The sequence below is a fragment of the Hyperolius riggenbachi genome, chromosome 7, assembly GCF_040937935.1.
Source record: "Hyperolius riggenbachi isolate aHypRig1 chromosome 7, aHypRig1.pri, whole genome shotgun sequence".
NCBI classification, from domain to species: domain Eukaryota; kingdom Metazoa; phylum Chordata; class Amphibia; order Anura; family Hyperoliidae; genus Hyperolius; species Hyperolius riggenbachi.
This window is the reverse complement of record NC_090652.1, coordinates 164,311,753-164,333,095: the sequence shown is the minus strand read 5'-3', so window position 1 is coordinate 164,333,095 and position 21,343 is coordinate 164,311,753. Positions and strand designations below refer to the sequence as shown.

Below are 21,343 nucleotides of genomic sequence, written 5' to 3'. Positions count from 1 at the left end.
CGCCGCCCATCGGCTGGGGGCGGTCGTTAAGTGGTTAAAGTTGCCATGTCCTCGCTTCCCCTGATGTCACCAGGAGTGCACGGTGCAGGCACAGACCATATTGGGCCTGCGCAGTACACTCCTGGTGCCATCAGCGGGAGTGAGGACACGGCAACGCTGGCACAGTGGTTTTCAGACTTTATAGTCTGAAATTCCAGAAGTGAACCAGAGGCGGGGCCAGAGCATTGGGGAGTGGCTGCACGGGCACAGGATGTCTGTGGGGGACCAGTAGAAGCCCCGGGTAACTTCAACTCATTTTCCCCTGACCCCCCTACAGTGTTCCTTTAAAGTTTGGGATTTGATTACATCAGATTCTTTATTATCCAAAGTGTTTACATCTCATCCCTGGTTTGTCTACAGAGGTAGATAAGGTATAAGTGTGAGTGACATATTAATGAGGGCACACATCTCACAGTAAAAAGTCCAGGCATCCACTTGGTTACCTAGAAGGAATGAGACATTCCCATGTTTGGAGTGCAGCATTGCATGTGCATTCTTGGGGCGATTATGTCAGCAATCCTACTAGGGGCCCAATCTGGAGTAATTTTCCCTGTGCATCAGATCCCTGTCTGTGAAATTGTTCCTGTGCATTGTTTAATGTGATCTATTATTTAAAATATGCCCATGTGGCATGGGCAATGTAGGTCAAACCACCGGACCAATAACATAAAAAGAGCCTTATCAGAAAACACACACACATAACTTACAAAGTTACATTTGAATTTCCCATTGGCAGGCATTTTTTCAGAACATCAACATAATGGCAGTGACTTTTGATGGTGCATATTGGAAAAGGTACATTACTCTGCTTGATTGTAGGACTATGTTGCTGAGAAGGACGAGCAGGATACTGATACTGAACACACTTTCTTCTCATGGCCTCAATGAGAATTGAGATTTTTTTTGGGGGGTAGACTTTCTGCTCATGCATGCGAGTTTATGCAGTTGTTCCATGCAAATGTTTCCCCTTTAAAGGACAATTGAAGTGAGAGGGATATGGAGGCTGCAATATTTATTTCCTGTTAAGCAAAACCAGTTGCCTGGCTGTCCTGCTGATCCTAGGGATGCTCAAATCCGAATTTGGGTGAATCCGGATAGTTGCTATCCGGATTTCACCCAGTAAACCTGTGCAGGGTGGGCAGGGGGAGGGTTGGGGGTGGGGGGGCGGAGTCAAACTTACATGTCTGACGTCTTCTTCGGTCCGTCCCTCGGCGCCTCCCACGATGCGTTCAACGCGGTGGTCACGGGATTACAAACACTTCCTCCTTCCGGGTTGAAGGAGGAAGTGTTTGTAGTCACGCGATGCACGTGGACCGCATTGTGGGAGGCGCCGATGGGACGGACCGAAGAAGATGTCAGACAGGTAAGCTTAACCCCCCCCCCCCCCCCCCCCCCCCAGGTTTACTGGGTGAAATCCGGATAGCAACTATCCGGGTTTCACCTGAATTCGGATTTGAGCATCCCTGGCTGATCCTCTGCCTCTAATACTTTTAGCCATAGACGCAAAACAAGCATGCAGCAGATCAGATGTTTCTGACATTGTCAGATCTGACAGGATTAGCTGCATGCTTGTTTCTGGTGCGATTCAGACACTGCTGCAGCCAAACAGATCAGCAGGGCAGCCAGGCAACTGTTATTATTTAAGAGAAAATAAATATGGCAGCCTCCATATGCTGCTCACTTGAGTTGTCCTTTAAGACTGTGTATAGCAAGGTGATTCATGTACCTTTAAGTTTGTGCCCACCCATTTGGGGTGTGTTTTATAGACTTCAATGATTAAAGAGATTCCCAAGCTGAAGCTTGGGTTCAGAAACACATACTTGCCTAAAGAGAGGTAAGCTTCTGGATCCACCAGAAGCTCACCATGCTGTCCTTCTGGTCCTCCACTGCTGCCCGAGATGCTCCTTCTGATGATTAGGGTTTGCAAGCAGCAATGGGGGACCGGAGGAAGCTGTGGGAAACCTCTATTGGTCCCAGGGGCAACCTTCTTCTTAGGCAAGTATGTGATTTTGTACCCAAGCTTCGGCTCGGTTACACTTTAAAGGGACACTTAAGCCAGGAATAAAAAAATCTGTTTTACTTGCCTGGGGCTTCTACAGACATCCAGTGCCCTCGTAGTCACTCACGGATCCTCCTGTCCCCTGCTGCCAGCTAGTTTCGTTTTTGCTGAAAGGCCCGACAGGACTGACCACACATTTTTCTTCGCGTTCCTGTCCGCAATAGCGTCCTGTGCAGGACGCTATTGAGAACAGGAACATAAAGGATACGCGTGGCCAGGCTTGCGCAGGCGCAGAAAGGCCACCGACTCCCTGTTAGAGCTTGACAGCGAAAACTAAACTAGTCAGGGGACCGGAGGATCAGTGAGTGACTGCGAGGGCACAGGACGGCTGGAGGGGGCTGGTAGAAGCCCCAGGTGAGTAAATCTGTTTTTTGTATTCCTGGCTTATATAGTGTCTATTTAACCACTTGAGGACCCAGCCTTTACCCCCCTTAAGGACCAGTGCTGATTACTGAGATCTGTGCTGGGTGGGCTCTACAGCCCCCAGCACAGATCAAACATTAGGCAGAGCGACCAGATCGCCCCCCTTTTTTCCCCACTAGGGGGATGATGTGCTTGGGGGGTCTGATCGCTCCTGCCTGTGTGTAACTGGCGGGGGGGGGGGGGGGGGGGGCATCTCAAAGCCCCCTCCACTGCAGGATTCCCCCCTCTCCCTCTCCTCCCTGCCCCGGAGATCGGAGGATGCACAGGAATGGATCTGTCCTGTGCAGCCTCTAACAGGCTCCTGCCTGTCATGTGACAGCGATCCCCGGCCGCTGATTGGCCGGGGATCGCTGATCTGGTACAACGCTGCTACTGTTAGCAGCGTTGTACAAATGTAAACAAAGCGTATTATTTCCGCTTGTGTTTACATTTAGCCTACGAGCCACGATCGGCGGCCCACAGGCTATCAACGGAGCCCCCCGCCGTGAATTGACAGGAAGCAGCTGCTCGCGCGAGCGGCTGTTTCCTGATTAATTAGCCTGCAGCCGGCGACGCAAATGTGCGTCGCTGGTCCTGCAGCTACCACTTTGCCGACGCGCGTTATGAGTGCGCGGTCGGCAAGTGGTTAAAAAATGTAGAGCAGTAATAAAGTTCAATAGAACTTGATGAAATAGTGCATGCTGTTGCCGTTATATGTCATTAAAGTGAACCTTAGAGTAAAAAAAAAAAAAAAAATTCACTTACACCAGACCCCTGCAGATGTCCTGTGCCGTCACTCACTGTTCATCCGGTCCCCCGCCGCAGCTCAGTTTCGTTTTCGGCAACTAGCCAGTGCGCCTTCGCGGCCTTGGCCCACGCATCCTCGATCCCGTCCCTGTGGCCGTCTACGCATGCAGGTAAGTGAATTTTTTTGGGGGGGCTATGTTAAGGTTCCTTTAAGTAAAATCAACTTGCAACTTATCCAGGTAGAGTCCAGGTTATCTGTACATGTGGCTTGCTACTTCTGGTATATAGTATAAGTGAAAGTTTTAGAAGTTCACGTTTCCAATAAATGACTATTACATCTGAACATGTTCTTATGCCTATGTGTTTACAATTAGTATAAGCGCATGGCATTACTGATCAAGGTCACAATTTAAGCAAACTTAACATATCCCAAGAAAATTATTCCCAACTGGATTGTAACTTTTGTAGGATGTTAAAGGAGGCTGTGATAGCTTTTGCACCAACAACTACAATGACAGAACAGGAGACAGTATGACTCTTGCCATTTATTTAAAAAACAAAAAAACTTTCAATTTACCAAGACACGATCAAATGCTGATGGTGTTCCTCCCCTCTGTACATGGCCAAGAACTGTGACTCTTGTGTCAAATCCCAAGCGCTGAACCGCAAGCTGTGTAAAACAGAATATTTAGACATGATATATTAAGTCGAACACTGTATATCTAAAATAATGCCATATTTTTCATGTTTGCATTTAACAACATGTAATACCCCCATTCAGACATTGTTCTGCTCATTGTACCTGAAGGGAAAAATAGAATGAAAATGAAAACGCTTACCTCAGTAGTAGGAAGCTTCTGGATAGCCCCAGAGGCTTCCCGTATCTACCTGGTGCCCACCAATCCAGTGCAGGGACCCTCTGAACACATTTAACAGGGGCTTGTCGAGTATGTTCTCGCAGCTGTGCTCCCATCAATGTATGAGAGTGGCCACACTCCCCAGGAGCAAGTACAGCCCCCACCTGAGCAGTAACACTGAGTCCATTATGCAGGTTTTTTTACTCCATGCACGAGCGGCTCCATGCTACTGTGCAGGCACAGGCTGTACTTGAGCAAAATAATCATGATTAATACAGAACCGCTGTGGGATCAGATTAGATAAGAATCCCATTCATAGGGTTCCTCATTAATTTCCAGATATCATCTCACTTGCACCATTCGCTCCTCACACAAAAACTTCCTATCCTCCATTTTTGTCACCTTCCCTAAGGGTCACATCCAGCAGTTCTCTTGAGTTTTACCCCTGCTTTGGGACCATCATTCATCTAATCTAATTTTCCCATAAAACTTTTTGAAAATGTAGGGGGAAACTAATGAGGTATGGAGGTCTTTTCTCTCATACTACAAGTTGGCAACTGTCTGTAAGAAAAACAAACAAACAAAAAAACAACTTAAAATTGGGCTGACTATAGTGTCAATTTTTTTTGAAGAAGATGCCCGTCACAAAGTCTATACATTGCGATCAGAATGTGATCTGTGACGTACACCAGGCTGGGCAGCATCACTTACATTTTTTTTTTTTTTTATCAGCACCACCCAGTTGCCAAGTGGTGATTGGAAGGGTGCTGCATAGCTATAGGGGATATGTTGCATATATGTTAACTAAGTTATACGGGTATATGGGAGATATATTATCTGACTTTTGGGGGGGGTCTGAGGGGCATACTGTAGAATTGGGTTACGTGGTGGGGGGGGCTCAGAATTGCTGCATTTGTCACACTGGGGATGAGAAGTATTTAGGATTGCTGCATATGACACACTGGGGGTGAAGAGCCCTCGGGAATTATGCATTTGTCACATCGGGAGTGAGGGGCCCATAAGAATGATGCATTTTTCACATTGGGGGTGAAGGGCCCTCAGGATTGCTGCAGTTGTCACAAAATTAGATGTCCTGCTTTTTAGGGCCTTTTGTCTGTGAAAGAAATTTAGGTTGGCAACCCTGCTGGCTGCACATTATAGGGCTTTACAATACAATCAGAACTGCAATTTGACCTGTGTTGCATAAACAACTGAATTAGAATAAGACGTTCATATGCAGGTAGTTGATGACTATTATTATCTAACTTTCATTGACTCTAAATAAGAAATTGTTTAAATGATGAAAATGTTGAGGTGTGTGCATACATTTTAATCACCGTCCCGGTAAATAAAAAAATCCCAATAGTTAATGCTTAAAAAAACAAACCTAAAACCTAAAACAATCAACTCACCTCTTTTACATATTTAGATGTAATAGGTGCCCCATTCCGATCAATTGCTCCTTCTGCAATAATAACAATATTCAGCCTTGAACCTCGGCTTCGAGTCTGCAAATGATCAAAATGATTGAAAAATAAAAAATTATAGATAAAGAGTTATACAGTGGTGTGAATGACACAAAGAACTCCATAGTTTCACTAGATTGTGCACTAAACAGGAATAAGGTTTGTATTACAACTTTTTAAAAAAAGTTTTAACTAGAAAAACAGATTACATGATGATCGGTTCTAAGGATAAGTTATTTATGAGTAACTATCAAGTTTTGAAAAAGGTGTACATTTGCCCCAGAGCAAAAGTGTATTATAAATTACATTTTTTCAGTATAGCTGTCACTTACAGTATGCAGTAAAATGTGTGGTTCTGAAGTAGTCTATGTCCTCATGTGGTACTCTTAGGGTTTTAATATTTTCAAAATCACTTACTGAATGGCTGTTGCTCAGTTCAACTGCCAATACAGTGTGCAAGTGAGTAGGGAGGCCAGTTAGCATCTTTGTACAGGGACTCTCCGGGAATAATTTTGTAAAGAAGAAAGAATACTGAGAATCCCCCATGAAGAGATGAACTAGTCCAAAATCTGCCAGATTGTGGGGTCCCTCAGGGCTCAGAGCTAGGCCCAATGTAAATACGTAAAGTTGCCATCTTTGTAGAGCAGCCTTTCTCAACCTCTCTACTCTGGAGGAGCCCTGCAAATAATTTTTGGATCTCAGGGAACCCCTGCAAATAATCTTTGGATCCCGAGGAACCCCTGAATTTTCTATAAGGCATGGTCTTTAAAAGTAGCTGTGGCTATTTATTTCACTACCCCCTATTACACTGCCACACATTGTCTCCTTATCCAAGTGCTTTTTATTAATGTGCTCATTATTATTCTGACCTCCAATTTAGTGCTGGTTTTTACCGTACCCCCTATTATAATATGAGCATATTATACTTCCCTCCATGATGGGGGAAAATGCCAGGGAACCCCTGCAGAGTACTCAAGGAACCCTGGGGTTCCAGGGAACCCTGGTTGAGAAAGCCTGTTGTAGAGCGTAAAAAATGATGTAGAATTAACAACACTAAGAAAGGTTAATCAAAACGGGATTATTTAGTATTGAAAAGAGACAACGGAGAGGCTATCTAATTAATGTGTAAATATTTACAAGGACAATATCAAAGTTTGGAAATGCAGCCTCCAGAGGCTTCCCATGTCCTCCTCCTCCAGACCAGCGTGGTGGTCCAAAATCCTCCTCAAGATGGTGACCACGCTGCTCTTCATGCACGAGGGTGGCCATGCTTGCATAGTAGTAGAGAGCCGTTTGTGCATGAGTTGCTCCAGCTTACTGTGCAGGCGTGGCCATACTAGCACAGGGGCAGTATGGCCGTGTTTGTGAGTGAAGAGTAATGCGGTCGCAGAGATTCAACAAGCTTTTGTCAGATCTCTTTTGGGAGACCACTTGCGGCAACGATGGGAGGACGTGGGAAGCCTCTGCAGAGGCTCTTAAAGTGAACCTCCGGACTAAAAATCTACTCAGCAGAACTGAAAAGGCTTGGTGTTTCTTTAACAGTTTCACAGCATCAGAACTTTGTTTTTCTTACCAAAGCATAATTTTTAGCTGCATTTTTAGCTAAGCTCCACCCATCAAAGAAAAAAAGCCCGGTCTTTTTTTCCCTGATGCTGTGCAGAGCATGATGGGATTTCCTATGTTGTTCACGTTGCCTAGCAACTGGGAGAGGGGATCAGGACACAGGACAGTTGGAACTGTGTCTCATGCTCCCTGTCATCTCCTTTCAACCAAAAAGATGGCTGCCATCATGAAATCAAACATTTGCCTGTTCTTTTAAAACAGTGTGAGTAAGAGATTATATTACCTATCTATTTTAATTAACATAACTAATGTAACTTAATGACAGTATGTTTGTTTAGGCTGGAGTTCCTTTAAAGAGACACTGAAGCGAAAAAAAAAAATATGATATAATGAATTGGTTGTGTACTATGAATAATTTCTAGAAGATTAGCAGCAAAGAAAATATTCTCATACTTTTCTATTTTCAGGTATATAGTGTTTTTTCTAACATTGCATTATTCTATAATATGTGCAGATTACACAACACTCTGCATTCAAAATGATTCTTTCAGAGCAGTCTGTGAAGTAATGACCTCTCCTCTGGCAGAGAAAAAGTAAACAGTTCACTTACAGTTGAGATAATAAAAGTCAGATAACAGCCCTCTCCACAACTAACTTAGTCAGAGAGCTTAATGGCTTGTTTGCATAGAGATAACAACTGGAGTTTCTCAACTCTTCCTGTACTGGAAACAATTAGACTGATGTATCTGATCTTAATGTTTTATTTCTTAGCTGTACTACACATACAAATCATAATATCATAATTTTTTTTCGCTTCAGTGTCTCTTTAAGTATCATAGGCCTAACTTCCTCATGGAGCAAAATTTGTCAGGTCAGGATGTTTGGCATCAAAAACTGCAGTCTTAACAGTTGGCCAATGTATAGTTGTGTTTGCCCTGCAATCAGAATATTTATTGAATGTCCAATATAAATATATTACCAAATATAGAATATACTTGCCTCTCCAAGTCTAGAACACATGACATCTTCCCAGCCTTCCTCAGGAGGGCACTCTGGAATAAAAAGCCAATCGGCACCAGATGCTAGAGCAGAGACTAAGGCAAGATATCTATAACGAAAAACAGAAGTTAATAAAGGGAATAATGCCACAAATATGAAAAATATTGAAGGCTAGAGAACATTGTAACCTCTGGAGAATTAAGGTTGTACAACATAAAAAAAAACTAGCTGAATAAATCAAAGGATTTAAAGAGAAACCGTAACCAAGATTTCAACTTCATCTCAATCAGTAGCTGATACCCCTTTTTACATGAGAAATCTATTCCTTTTCATAAACAGATCATCAGGAGGCTCTGTATGGCTGATATTGTGGTGAAACTCCTCCCACAGGAAACTGTGAGGACCATGGCCCTGGCAGTTTCCTGTCTGTAAACCTCGTTGCATTGTGGGAAATCGCTGTTTACAGCCGTTTCCAACTGCCAAAAATATTAAGCAGCAGCTACTTGCACTGACATCACCTGCCAGCAGTAAAAATGTCACCATGTGATAAATGTCATAATGTAAATCAGGGAGAAGAAAGCTTTTACAATGGGCAAAACACTGACTAAATTATTTATACATAATTAGTGTAAAAATGAAGCACTTTTTTTTTTTATACATTTAATCCTCCTTAAAGGGAAGGTCCAAGCAAAAAAAAAAAAAAAAAAAAAAAAAAAAGTTTCACTTACCTGGGGCTTCTACCAGCCCCATGCAGCCATCCTGTGCCCTCGTAGTCACTCACTGCTGCTCCAGTCTCCCGCTGGCAGCTTTCTGACCTCGGAGGTCAGGGCCGAATTGCGTACATTTTTACACATTCCCGCTAGTGCAGGAACATTAACACATACATTTTTACGCGTTAGTGGTGCAACGCATACATTTTTGTTCCTGCACTAGCTGGAATGCGTAAAAATGTATGCAATGTGGCCCTGACCTCCGAGGTCAGAAAGCTGCCAGCGGGGGACTGGAGCAGCAGTGAGTGACTACGAGGGCACAGGATGGCTGTATGGGGCTGGTAGAAGCCCCAGGTAAGTGAAACTCTTATTTTTTGCTTGGACCTTCCCTTTAAGGAAGTGAAAAAGACAAGGTATAGCAGTTAGCTACTGAATTGTCAGGAGCCTAAAAGTACAACTGTACTAGCTATACTACAGAGAGGATCGAACTGTACATTAAAACACAGACTCTGCTGATCACACTATTGTAAGAAATATTATGCGAATCACTGCAGTACTAGCATTCATAATGCATCACATGTTTATAATTTCCTTTACAAAACAAAATTGCTTCTACACCAAGAGCCATAGGCCCCTTTTACACTTAATCAGTTGGTGTGCGTTAGTACGCGTTTTTTTTCCATAGCAGTGCATTGGGAAGAAGATTTCAGTTAAAACGCGTTTTTTCCATAGCAGTGCATTGGGAAGAATATTTCAGTTAAAACGCGTTAAGTGTAAAAGGTGCCATAGGGAAACATGGGCATTACTTTGAAAATCAGTTTTCTTTCCGTTTTAACTGAGAGCAACTGATTAAGTGTAAAAGGGCCCATAGTAGAACATACTGTAAAAGGAAGCACGAAAGAACAAAAATTTTGTTCCATTACACATGGCAGATAGCCGTATAAGATAAGTAAAACTTTTTCCCTTACCCACAATGTCGCCCCATGACTTCCAATACAAAGGTCCGTTGATGGCTATAGAGAAGACACAACATACGGTACTTGTATTAAATAAAAAAAAACTAGTGTTACAGGGTACATTGCTGACATACAGCGCATGCACGCACTTTAAGTAATGAAAGTCACTGGTAGGGATGGTCAATGAGATACAAGTAGTTTTGAGTTCATACAGGTTTATGCAAACTTTGTATGCAAATCTATGCAGCTTGAAAAGAGACCTATGGAATCCCTGCAATATGGCATTCAATTGATCAGATTTCAAGCTGCATAAATTTAAATACACGATTTGCATAATCACGTATACAGAAAAAAATTGCATCTCACTGAACATCCCTGGTCAATAGTAATACAAATATTCTTAAAGTGCACCTGTCACAAACATGAACAAAGATAATTTTTTAAGCGGGCTACCTGCTAGCTTTTTGAAAAACTTTAAAATTACCCTACATGAGCAATACCTCATTGATGTTCCATACACTTAAGGGTTAGAGCTGCCTCTGGGCCTGTTTGTGAGTTTGTTTTCACTGCAGTGTCAGATCAAAGAAAAGCATAGCCATCAAAGTGAAAAATAATAATTAATTCCTGCAGGGAACTTCAGAGGTACGCACAAAATGGACATGCAAGATTGTCTTCCTGAGGAAAGCTCACTCTCAGATCTTTACAGCACACTTTGAATAATTAATGTCAAAAACTGCCCCCCACCCCCAACAGGTCAATGATTGGGGGAAAACCAATTAACTGGGAACAAAGGAAACCATGTAAACATGGGAAGATTATGTAAGCTCCACTGATAGTTTAGTGACCAAGATTAACCACTTGAGGACCGTAGACTTACACCCCCCTAGTGACCAGACTATTTTTTACAATTTAGGCCACTGCAGCTTTATGGCCTCACTTCAGGGCCGTACAAATCAGCACACAAGTGATTCCCTTCCTCCTCTTCTACCCACCAACAGAGATTTCTGATCGCTCCCACAATGTTTATTTGTTTTTGTTTGTTTTTTAATAAAATGTGCTATTTTTTATTTTATTTTCACTACACCCTTCTCTCCCTCCCCCAGCCAATCACAGTGATTGGCTCTAACAGACATCAGCCTATGAGAGCCGATCGCTCTCTGAGTCTCCCAGGGGGAGAAACGAGCGTCACAGCTGTCCCCAGTACAGCGCTGCCGTAGATCGCAGCGCTGTACAATGTAAAATGACTGCGGTTTCGCTGTCTAACAGTCTCCTAGTGGTGATCGCTGCTGGGAGACTGGAGGAGATGCTCCTGCAAAACCCCGCCCAAGGACTTCACGCCAATTGGCGTTGAGCGGTCCAGGGGCTGCCTCAGTGTACATGCCAACTGGCATGGAGCAGTCTGCAAGCATTTAAAACCCTACACCTGGTGCTATGAAGTGAGACAACCAACCACTTGTTGAGAGACCGGAGCACAAAACCACGGCCAGTGGCAGAGATATGATTTACAGTCGATGTTATTAACCCTTTCACTGCCAAGCATGTATTAGGTACGTTGTAACAGGTAAGTGCTTTAAGTGCCAGCAGCATACCTAGTAAATTATTTGGCAGTTTTGCCCACAGGAACCAGCGGGGAGGGGGGTCGACATCATTCCTTCCTCCCTCCCTCCACTTGGGCCCCTCTCCTCTGCTTCCCTGAATAGCTGGAGCAGCAGTCAGTGCGTAATTACCCAATTGCTCACTCCATGCCAGTGTCCCACGCCGGCAGCCATCTCCTCTCTACTTCCTGTATGAAGTGTGATTACTACGCGTAATACAGAGAACAGAAGAGCAGCCAGCTGCCGGAGACCGCATGGAGCCAGCGATCAGGTGAGTAATTACAAACAAGTATCCCTCCTTCCAGCTATTCAGGGGGACCACAGGAGGGGGGCCCATGTGGAGGGAAGGAAGAGGATGTCAACCCCTCTCTCCGCAGTGGCAGCTATACCTGCTACCTATACTGAGGGCTCCTACAGGCTCAGGCTGGCTCACCAGGAACACTGGAGAATCCCCGGTAAGCCTAGCCTCTTATACTTTAAATAGGCCTTCCCAGGTCCTGCACCGAGCGGCAGGAGGGGGTAGCAGCACAGGAAGGGGGCCGCACTACCCCTTCCAGAATTTAGTGCAATGGCAGCGGCCGAGCATGGAACTACTCACTGCTTCTGCATTTCAGGAGCTGGAGATCTGCGTCATGTGTCTCCAATGTCTCTCACTGTACTTCCTGATTAGCGGAAGTACAGTCAGCAGCATTGGAGACAAGACAGGTTACATGCAGAGGCTTTGTGGCAAAGCTCCGGCGTCTGGAACCAGGACGAAGTGAGTCGTTCCCCGCCTGCTGCACTAAAACCTGGAGAAGGGAGCGCAGAAGGGGGGCCCAGGTGAGGGAGGGGGTGGTTGAGCCCCCTCTCCACCGTTGTGTGCCAGCAGGCTCCCCCTTCCAGGCTACCTATACTGGGGACACCTATAGCTACCTATACTGGGGACACCTATAGCTAACTACCTACACCGGGGACACCTATAGCTTGCTACCTATACTGGGAACACCTATAACTAACTACCTATACTGGGGACACCTATAACTTGCAACCTATACTGGGGGTGCCTATAGCTAACTACCTATACTGGGGAGACCTATAACTTGCTGCTTATACTGCGGACACCTATAACTTGCTACCTATACTGGTGACACCTATAGCAAACTACCTATTCTGGGGACCCCTATTTTTTTATTTATTTGATTTATAAAGCGCCAAAATATTATGCAGCGCTGTACATTAGTTAAGGTTACAGACAATATTTAGGGGTGACATACAGCAAGACAATACATGAATGCATACTAATCAGATTACCCAGCACAGTAGGAGTATAAGGTAATGCTTAGTCACTGGATGGGAGCATGGAGATTAGGCAAGTCGAGTTCACTCAGATCTGTAGGATGGGTGTACGGTAATGGAGGTACGTGATAAGGTAGGAGACAGAAGGATGAAGGCCCTGCCCGAAGGCTTACAATCTAGAGGGATAGGTGAGGACATGAAAGGTAGGGGACCAGAGTTAAGCTGTAGGTTTAGAGCACTAGTGCTACTTATACTGGGGACACCTATAGCTAACTACCTAAAATGGGGACACCTTTAACTTGCTACCTATACTGGGGGTGCCTATAGCTAACTACCTATAATGGGGGCACCTTTAACTTGCTACCTATACTAGGAGCACCTATAGCTAACTACCCAGAATGGGGAAACCTGTATCTGGCTACCTATTCTTGGGGCAACTATACCCAGGCATTTTTTTTTTTTGCACGCACCGCATGTAGCCTTCTCCCTGTAATGGACTGTCCTCAGAAGAGCTCACAATCTATTCCCATACGATAGTCATAGTCTAATGACCTACCAAATGATGTATTTATATAGCACTGACATCTGCGCAAAATTTCTAGAGTACATGTGTATGTGAGCCCAAAATGGGCTCCTATTCCAGGCTACCTATACTAGGGAAACCTATGTCTGGCTACCTGTACTAGCGGCACCTATTCCAGGACAGAAAAGTGGGATACCAATACCCATCTGGTATCACTGGATTCAGCAGAATCAGGGCTTAACACAGTCTTAAAGAGTAACATTTTGTCAGTAAATGTAATTCTTCTTTGGGAAAAAAACAAAACAAAACGAAAAAAAAACAAAAAAAAAAAAAAACCAGAAATATTTTATTTTTATTTCACTTTAACATATTTCACTCAAAAATTGTGTTATAGCTCCAGAAAATGTACAAAATTTTGTTTAAGTGTTCAAGCCCAATTCATTATGGAAAAAATAATATATAATATGTCCTATTTCATGTAGGTTTTCTTGTAAAAAAAAATCTTAAGTAAACTTAATGAGTGCTCCCCTAAAAACTGCTTGGCAGCAGATGTTCGTGTTTTGGACAAATCGGCTGGCAGGGAAAGGTTAATCCTTAGAAAAGATTGTTGAATCGAATATCATATTCAACCTCTGTATGACCACCTTATGAAAACACATCAGCTGCATTGGCTGAACCACCTCTTTTTCAGTTATTTTTGTTAATTGGATTTGCTGCAGACAATACATTGATGAATGCTGACATAATGCAATATAAAACAGCACTTTTAGCGAGTGCTCATTACTTTTAACTGATAACTGTAATTGGGCCTGATGTACCAGGCAACATTACAGATGCCACGCGCAGGTAGCACATGGCAATTATACCATTACTAACACTAGGGGAACACCATCCATTCCACAGAGAAAAAAAAAAAAAAAAGAGAACACCATCCATTACCCATTAGCTCAGTGTTCTCCCCAGGCTCTTTCACCCGGGTGCTCCACCCGGCTAGTTTTGGTTAGCACCCAGCTGTCATCGGCTCACCTCCTTCTCTGCTGTAAGTCTGTGAGTTGTACAGAGAAGCACCAGTCCTGCCTTCTCTCATCTTGCCCCACCCGGCTACTTCTTTATGCCACCCGACTACTTTTTCAAGCCACCCAGCTGGAAAAAAATTCTGAGGAGAACACTGTAGCGCCATGAGTGATACCGGGTTAATGCGCTAGTTGCACTAACAGGTTATCATGCAGTGCTCCCCTGGCGTTAGTAACAATAAAATTGCCGTTCACTCCTGCGAAAGGCAACTTTAGCGTTACATAGTGCATCAAGGCCCATTGTTACCAGGCATCCCATGTGCACATTGCTATTGTTGCAATGCTAAACAGCAACGCTATCTTTTAAATGGTGGTACCTATTTACATAAGTTCAAGAGTTTGCATTCAGCCCATCACTTTAACCTCCCTGGCGGTAACCCCGACTTGAGCTCCGGGTAGGAAAAAAAGCAAGCCCAAGCTCAGGTCAGGAATTACTTTTTTTTTGTTTTGGAGTCCTGCGCGCAATCGGCGCTGCGCAGCTGGACTCACGCCTCCCTCCCTGCCTGTCTACGGTTTCTCTCTGGCCACCGGGATCCCCATATCCCCCCTCTTGTTCCGGGTACCCGGCAGCCAATCAGTGTGGCGGAACTAAGGTGGCGGCGTGACGTCGGCGGGGGCGGGACTTATTTTTAAAGCGGACCTGGACTGTTAGGAAAAAACATAAGTAAACATTTACATGTATATATGTATTATATGCATATACCCATATACAAGTACAGTACGTGCATGCATATACATTATATATATGTGTGTGTGTATATATATATATATATATATATGTGTGTATATGTATATGTATGTGTATATGTATATGTATATGTATGTGTATATGTATGTGTATGTGTATGTGTATGTGTATGTGTATGTGTATGTGTATGTGTATGTGTATGTGTATGTGTATGTGTATATGTATATATATATATATATATATATATATATATATATATATATATATATATATATATATATATATATGTATATATGTATATATGTATATGTATATGTATATGTATATGTATATGTATATGTATATGTATATGTATATGTATATGTATATGTATATGTATATATATATATATATATATATATATATATATATATATATATATATATATATATATATATATATATATATATATATATATATATATATATTTCAAATATCGTGTCCAAAAACGTCCAAACTGCCTGGTCTGGTTTTAGCTGACAAACTTGGGCTGGCCTTGTGCCAACGCAGTGGTAAATTAAGTTTTTCTAAACGGTTTGGTGAGTTGCTATGTAAACACTACTCCATCTTGAACAGAGCCGCCCAAGGGGACAAGCAGATCAGGCTTTTAGTCAATGATTGGGACAGAAAGGGTCTTCTGTTTGGTAGAAATGGATGAAAAACTGTTTTCAACTGACCACAGTATCATACCTAGGAGTACATTTAGTAACAGAATTGCATGAATATAGCCTCCAATGTACAAAGAAAGGATAAAATCTGATAAAATCACATATTTCCCGTAATCATTGCCAGGCGTTTATTTGCTTATTGCTTCAGTAGTCATATTGTCTACCTACAATACAGTAGCAATAGAACACAAGTGGCTTTCATTACTGGACAATTACATATGGTATACATCATTATCCACTGCTCCCATCGCTCCACCACGGCGGATCCCCTCCTTGAATCCCTCCACTGGCTTCCTATCCAGTCCAGAATCAGATTCAAGATACTGTGTCTGACCTACAAATCTGTCCACAAAACCTGTCCAACCTACATTTCCGATCTTACTCAGAGGTACATCCCTAGCCGCTCACTCCGCTCTTCCAATGAACTTCGCCTAACCGCCCCCCGCATCACCCAGTCCCATGCACGCCTCCAGGGCTTCTCAAGAGCTGCTCCAACACTATGGAACTCCCTACCTACACCCATTAGGGCAGCACCCTCCTTCAACAGCTTCAAGAAAGCCCTGAAAACTCACCTTTTCATTCTGGCCTACTACCCCTCACAAGTGCTCTAAACCCACAGCGGAACTCTGGTCCCCTACATTCCGTGTCGTTACCTCTCCCTCTAGATTGTAAGCCTTTGGGCAGGGTCCTCCTCCTTTTGTGTCCTACCTGATCATGCACCTCCATTACTGCGATCCCATGCTATGCATCTGAGTGAACCTAACTTGCCTAATCTCCATGCTCCCCTCCAGTGACTAACCATTACCTTGTACTCATACTGTGCTGCATGATCTGGTCTTTCTTGTATTCAGGTATTGTCATTTTGCTGTATGTCACCCCTAAATATTGTATGTATCCCTATTTATGGTCCAGCGCTGCGTAATATGTTGGCGCTTTATAAATACAATAAATAATAATAATAATAATAATAATAATAATCCAACCAGCACACAAAGTTTCTTTTGAAAATTTGGAAAGGGGGAAAAAAAAAAAAAAGAAAAAAGTTAGCGACTCTCTTGGCTGTGATCCTTAAAGTGCATGAATAGTCTCATTCTTTTTATGTCTTTTTTTTCCCTTCAAATACATGTAAATTTAGTTAATGCATATGTGGAGGTAAAACTCCACACAGTTTGAGTCATCTCCAATCCCGTATTTACATATATACCAAGACCAATTCACAACTTAATTACGGTATATTGAAGATGTTCAGGACCCTTCCACTGTGTGGCTGCACACCCCTCTGTATACTAGCACAACCGCACAGAAAGCCAGTAGTGCAGATCACTTCTGTAGCGAACAAAAATGTGCATTATTGGTTCCGTGCTACTGCGCAGGTTGTCCACACACCTAAGCAGTGCAAGCTTACTTGTAGTGTGCGGGGAGCGTGGCCGCGAACAATATTCAATAGTAATGTCAAATATGGAAAAAAAGGTTTCAGCACACCAATGGTCCCTAACTTTCTATAGCGATTTCAGGTACCCTTTAAAAACTAAGGCTTTCTTCATCAATTTTTGGTCAAAATATTGACTCGGGCTTAATTAGGAAATGCTATTCTTTTATGGATTTAGGGCAGTGGGATTGCGGTGGAGTCGGGATAGTGTGCGAGCAATGTCCACATAGCTTTGTACAGCAACAAGCAATTCCAAGCTAGTTGTGGGGATGGTCCTATCAATGCTTGTTCAGATTTCTACTTACACCTAATTTATGACACGTAATACAAAATTTTAATTCGGAAAAAAACAGTCAATTTTAAAATCAGCCATACATTTAATAGAATATGCTAGCCTTTAGTTCTAACAAAAAGGACTAAAAAAAAAACCAAAAAAAAACAAAAAAACACAACACTTATTTACCTCTGAGCAGTAGTAGTAATTGCATCAATTACTTCCATAATTCTGTGTAATGCTGAATCTGTTCCAATGGTCATGTCTGTACCACAGAAGTCATTATCAATGGAGCCAACAAGACCAACAATATTCAAATGAGAATACTTTGCAGCCACATCTTCAGTTATCTTTCCTGAAAAATGTTAACTGACATCAGATTTACATCTCAAAATTCCAAACACATTAAACATGTTGCCAAATTTACAGCACATATCAGAAATGTTTTATAGAGAAATCATGTTAACAAGTGTAAATTACAAGTATTCTCTTTGGAACTTAATTTGTGAAGTTGAAGACCCTACTTTACAGCTATGCTTGCCTGCAGCTGCACACCTGTCCAAACATGTTTCATTAACAAACAGAGGTCTTGAAGTGGCCATACATCAGGTGACTTGGCGGCCAATCAACCATCTGATTAAATAATTATAATCCAATGAAAATCTGTGCCACCAAGTGCATGCCCGATCAACGATGCGACCAATTTTGGGCCAAAATCTGTTGCATAAATCAGTCGGACATGCAGCAAGATGAAGTGCCGACTTTGATTTGGTGCGCAGCAGTATGGTGAGTGATATTGGGGGGAACGAACACAATGAAACCCCCCTAATGTGCCCTCCCCAACCCCCTGGTGCCCAGTGCACTATACATTACCTGTCCGTGTCCACCACAGTCCTTGGTCCTAACATGCCCCTCGCGTGGTTGCTGGAATGTTGTGGGCGCGTGACGTCACATGTGCTCACATGTGTATGTGCCAAGAAATGTGCCCGGAGCAAGCGGCGGACAAGCGCAGCCATGGACAGGTAATGTATAATGCACAGGGCACTGCACATTAGGGGGACAGCGTTGGGCAGGTGATATGGCATTCCAAGGCCGATTCCGGATCGATTTCAGCATGAAATGGATCGGGAATCAGCCTGCGGTGTATTCGATTAGAGAGAAATTTGTCTCTTGGTTGAATCTGCCCATCATCACTACACATATGCCTTCTTTTACAATTGCCCTGCATCAGATTCCTGTAAATGCAAGTCCCACTTCCTCATGTAGATATGGGGATGATTCACAAACAAAACTGTTAGTACAGCTACTGTACATAAATGTTAGCAAGAGACGCTGCACAGAGTTTTACGCGTGACGCACACAAAGCATTTGTACACTACTGTGCACTAAAGCAATATTTTATGAATTCTCTAAGTACTAGCATAAATGTATGCATTATATCTGCTACAAGCAAATGATCAATTCGCATTACCGGTAGTTCATGAAAAATATATGCCCAGTAATTTTTTTATGGTTTCCCTCTTTTAGTTACTCCAGCAAACTGTTACTTAGCCACAATGCAAAAAATAGTACCCCTTGCATTAAAGCCACAGGAATTGGGTGTTAACCACTTGCCGACCGCACGCTTACACCGTGCATCGGCAAAGTGGCAGCTGCAGGACCAGCGACGCAGTACTGCGTCGCCAGCTGCAGGCTGATTAATTAGGAAGCTCGCGCGAGCGGCTGCTTCCTGTCAAATCACGGCGGGGGGCTCCGTGAATAGCCTGCGGGCCGCCGATGACGGCTCGCAGGCTAAATGTAAACACAAGCGGAAATAATCCGCTTTGTTTACATTGTACGGCGCTGCTGCGCAGCAGCGCCGTAAGGCAGATCGGCGATCCCCGGCCAATCAGCGGCCGGGGATCGCCGCCATGTGACAGGGGACGTCCCGTCACTGGCTGCACGGGACGGATAGCGTCCTGTGCAGCCTCGATCGCCGGGGGGGGCCAGGTAGGAGAGGGAGGGGGAGGATTTCGCCGCGGAGGGGGGCTTTAAGGTGCCCCCCCCCCCCGCCAGCCACACGCAGGCAGGAGAGATCAGACCCCCCCTGCACATCATCCCCATAGGGGGGAAAAAAGGGGGGCAATCTGATCTCTCTGCCTGCAACCTGATCTGTGCTGGGGGCTGCACAGCCCACCCAGCACAGATCACTCAAAACAGCGCTGGTCCTTAAGGGGGGGGGTAAAGGGTGGGTCATCAAGTGGTTAAAATGTGTGCATGAACCTGCGCGTAATACCAGACATTGCAGCATAATACAGCTTTGTGCAACAACTCTATTGTAATGCAAGGATCCTAGGAGATTTAGCATAGCATCTACTACTTCCTACTCTTGGGATCACATGGTCAAACCTTAGTGATCCACCATCAGCTGATTCCAGAGAGGAGACAAAGCAATCAAATGCACATCTGGCCCAATGAATCCATGAAACAGCACCACACCCCTTCAGGTTACATAGTTACATAGTTCTTTTGGTTGAAAAAAGACATACGTCCATCGAGTTCAACCAGTATAAAGTACAACACCAGCCACCACTACTACTTGCAAACATTTTCCCTATCTGACAAATTTCTCTGTACTGTATAATTACGAGAGGGTTCACCAACAATTGTCTGCAAAGTCCAGCAACCGGCACCAAAGATGCATTTGTTTTTATTGTCTTTTTTCCATTGTTTTTCTTTGTGTTTTGTTTGCATTAGAGCCCATGTTAACCTTGAAATTAATTCAGTACAACTATGACAACAGTGTCACATATTCATAGTGGCTAAGTGGCCAGGCAGGACATTACATTTAGCCAATCAAAGCCTTTAGCTGCCAGTTAATTAGCAAGCCCCAACTAATTAATTAACAGTTGCTGGATTTAAGTGTCTAATTTTGGGAGGAAATTAGAATGTTTATATTTCCTGCTCATCACTAGTTTGGATCATAAAAGGATTCCGGGGTCAAGAAGGGAAATATTAAAAAACAAACATGAAATCATTAGCAATTCGACAAAAAAAAATATAGTATACATCGAGATTTGTTTACTAAACACTTTCCTGAGCTAGAGATCCTGGGTGAGTATACATAATCCAGCTATTGGATAGCAAACATTTGCAACTCTTCACCCGTCACACCGCAAAATGGTCTGATATGACCCTAAAGTGTTATTTTTCTTATGTTAACGTAGGGCTGATTTGCTGGATCACTTATGTTCCTTGATGATCTCCAGCCAATCTTACTGAAGAAGACACATGGGCCCATATGCAATTCACTTTTTCACCTGAGTTTTCACCTAGGAGATAATTTTTCACCTTCTATTTAAAATAACTTTCCAGCACTTTTCAATTAACCCCCTTGGCGGTATGAAAAATACCGCCAGGGGGCAGCGCAGCAGTTTTTTTTTTTATTTTTTTTTTTTTAAATCATGTAGCGAGCCCAGGGCTCGCTACATGATAGCCGCTGCTCAGCGGCATCCCCCCAGCCCCGCCGATCGCCTCCGGCGATAGGCGATCAGGAAATCCCGTTCAAAGAACGGGATTTCCTGGAGGGCTTCCCCCCGTCGCCATGGCGACATGACGTCACCGACGTCAGCGGCGTCGGGACGTCATTGGGAGACCCGATCCACCCCTTGTCGCTGCCTGGCACTGATTGGCCAGGCAGCGCAGGGGTCTGGGGGAGGGGTGGGGGGGGCCGCGCGCCGCACCGGATAGCGGCGATCGGGCGCGCGGCGGCGATCGGGGTGCTGGCGCAGCTGGCAAAGTGCTAGCTGCGTCCAGCAAAAAAAAAAATTCTGAAAATCGGCCCAGCAGGGCCTGAGCGGCACCCTCCGGCGGCTTACCCCGTGTCACACACGGGGTTACCGCTAAGGAGGTTAAAAAAGTACAAAAATGTAAATGAAAAAGTGATATCAAAATTATTTTGAGTATTTTCTTGCTTTCTGGTGGCTTAAAAAGCATTTTATC

At 43.8% G+C, this 21,343-nt stretch overlaps 1 protein-coding gene across 2 annotated transcripts in view; it reads right to left on the bottom strand.

Moving 5' to 3' along the window:
• Positions 1–21,343, bottom strand: part of PFKL (phosphofructokinase, liver type) — a 184,693-nt gene that overhangs the window by 95,361 nt on the left and 67,989 nt on the right. For both annotated transcript variants that reach the window (XM_068244841.1, XM_068244842.1), the window contains exons 5-9: positions 17,552–17,717; positions 9,811–9,855; positions 8,133–8,241; positions 5,517–5,612; positions 3,825–3,917 (exon numbers count right to left, since the gene is read on the bottom strand). In XM_068244841.1, the coding sequence (XP_068100942.1) occupies positions 3,825–3,917; positions 5,517–5,612; positions 8,133–8,241; positions 9,811–9,855; positions 17,552–17,717 (509 nt within the window). The remainder of the gene's footprint in view (positions 1–3,824; positions 3,918–5,516; positions 5,613–8,132; positions 8,242–9,810; positions 9,856–17,551; positions 17,718–21,343) is intronic.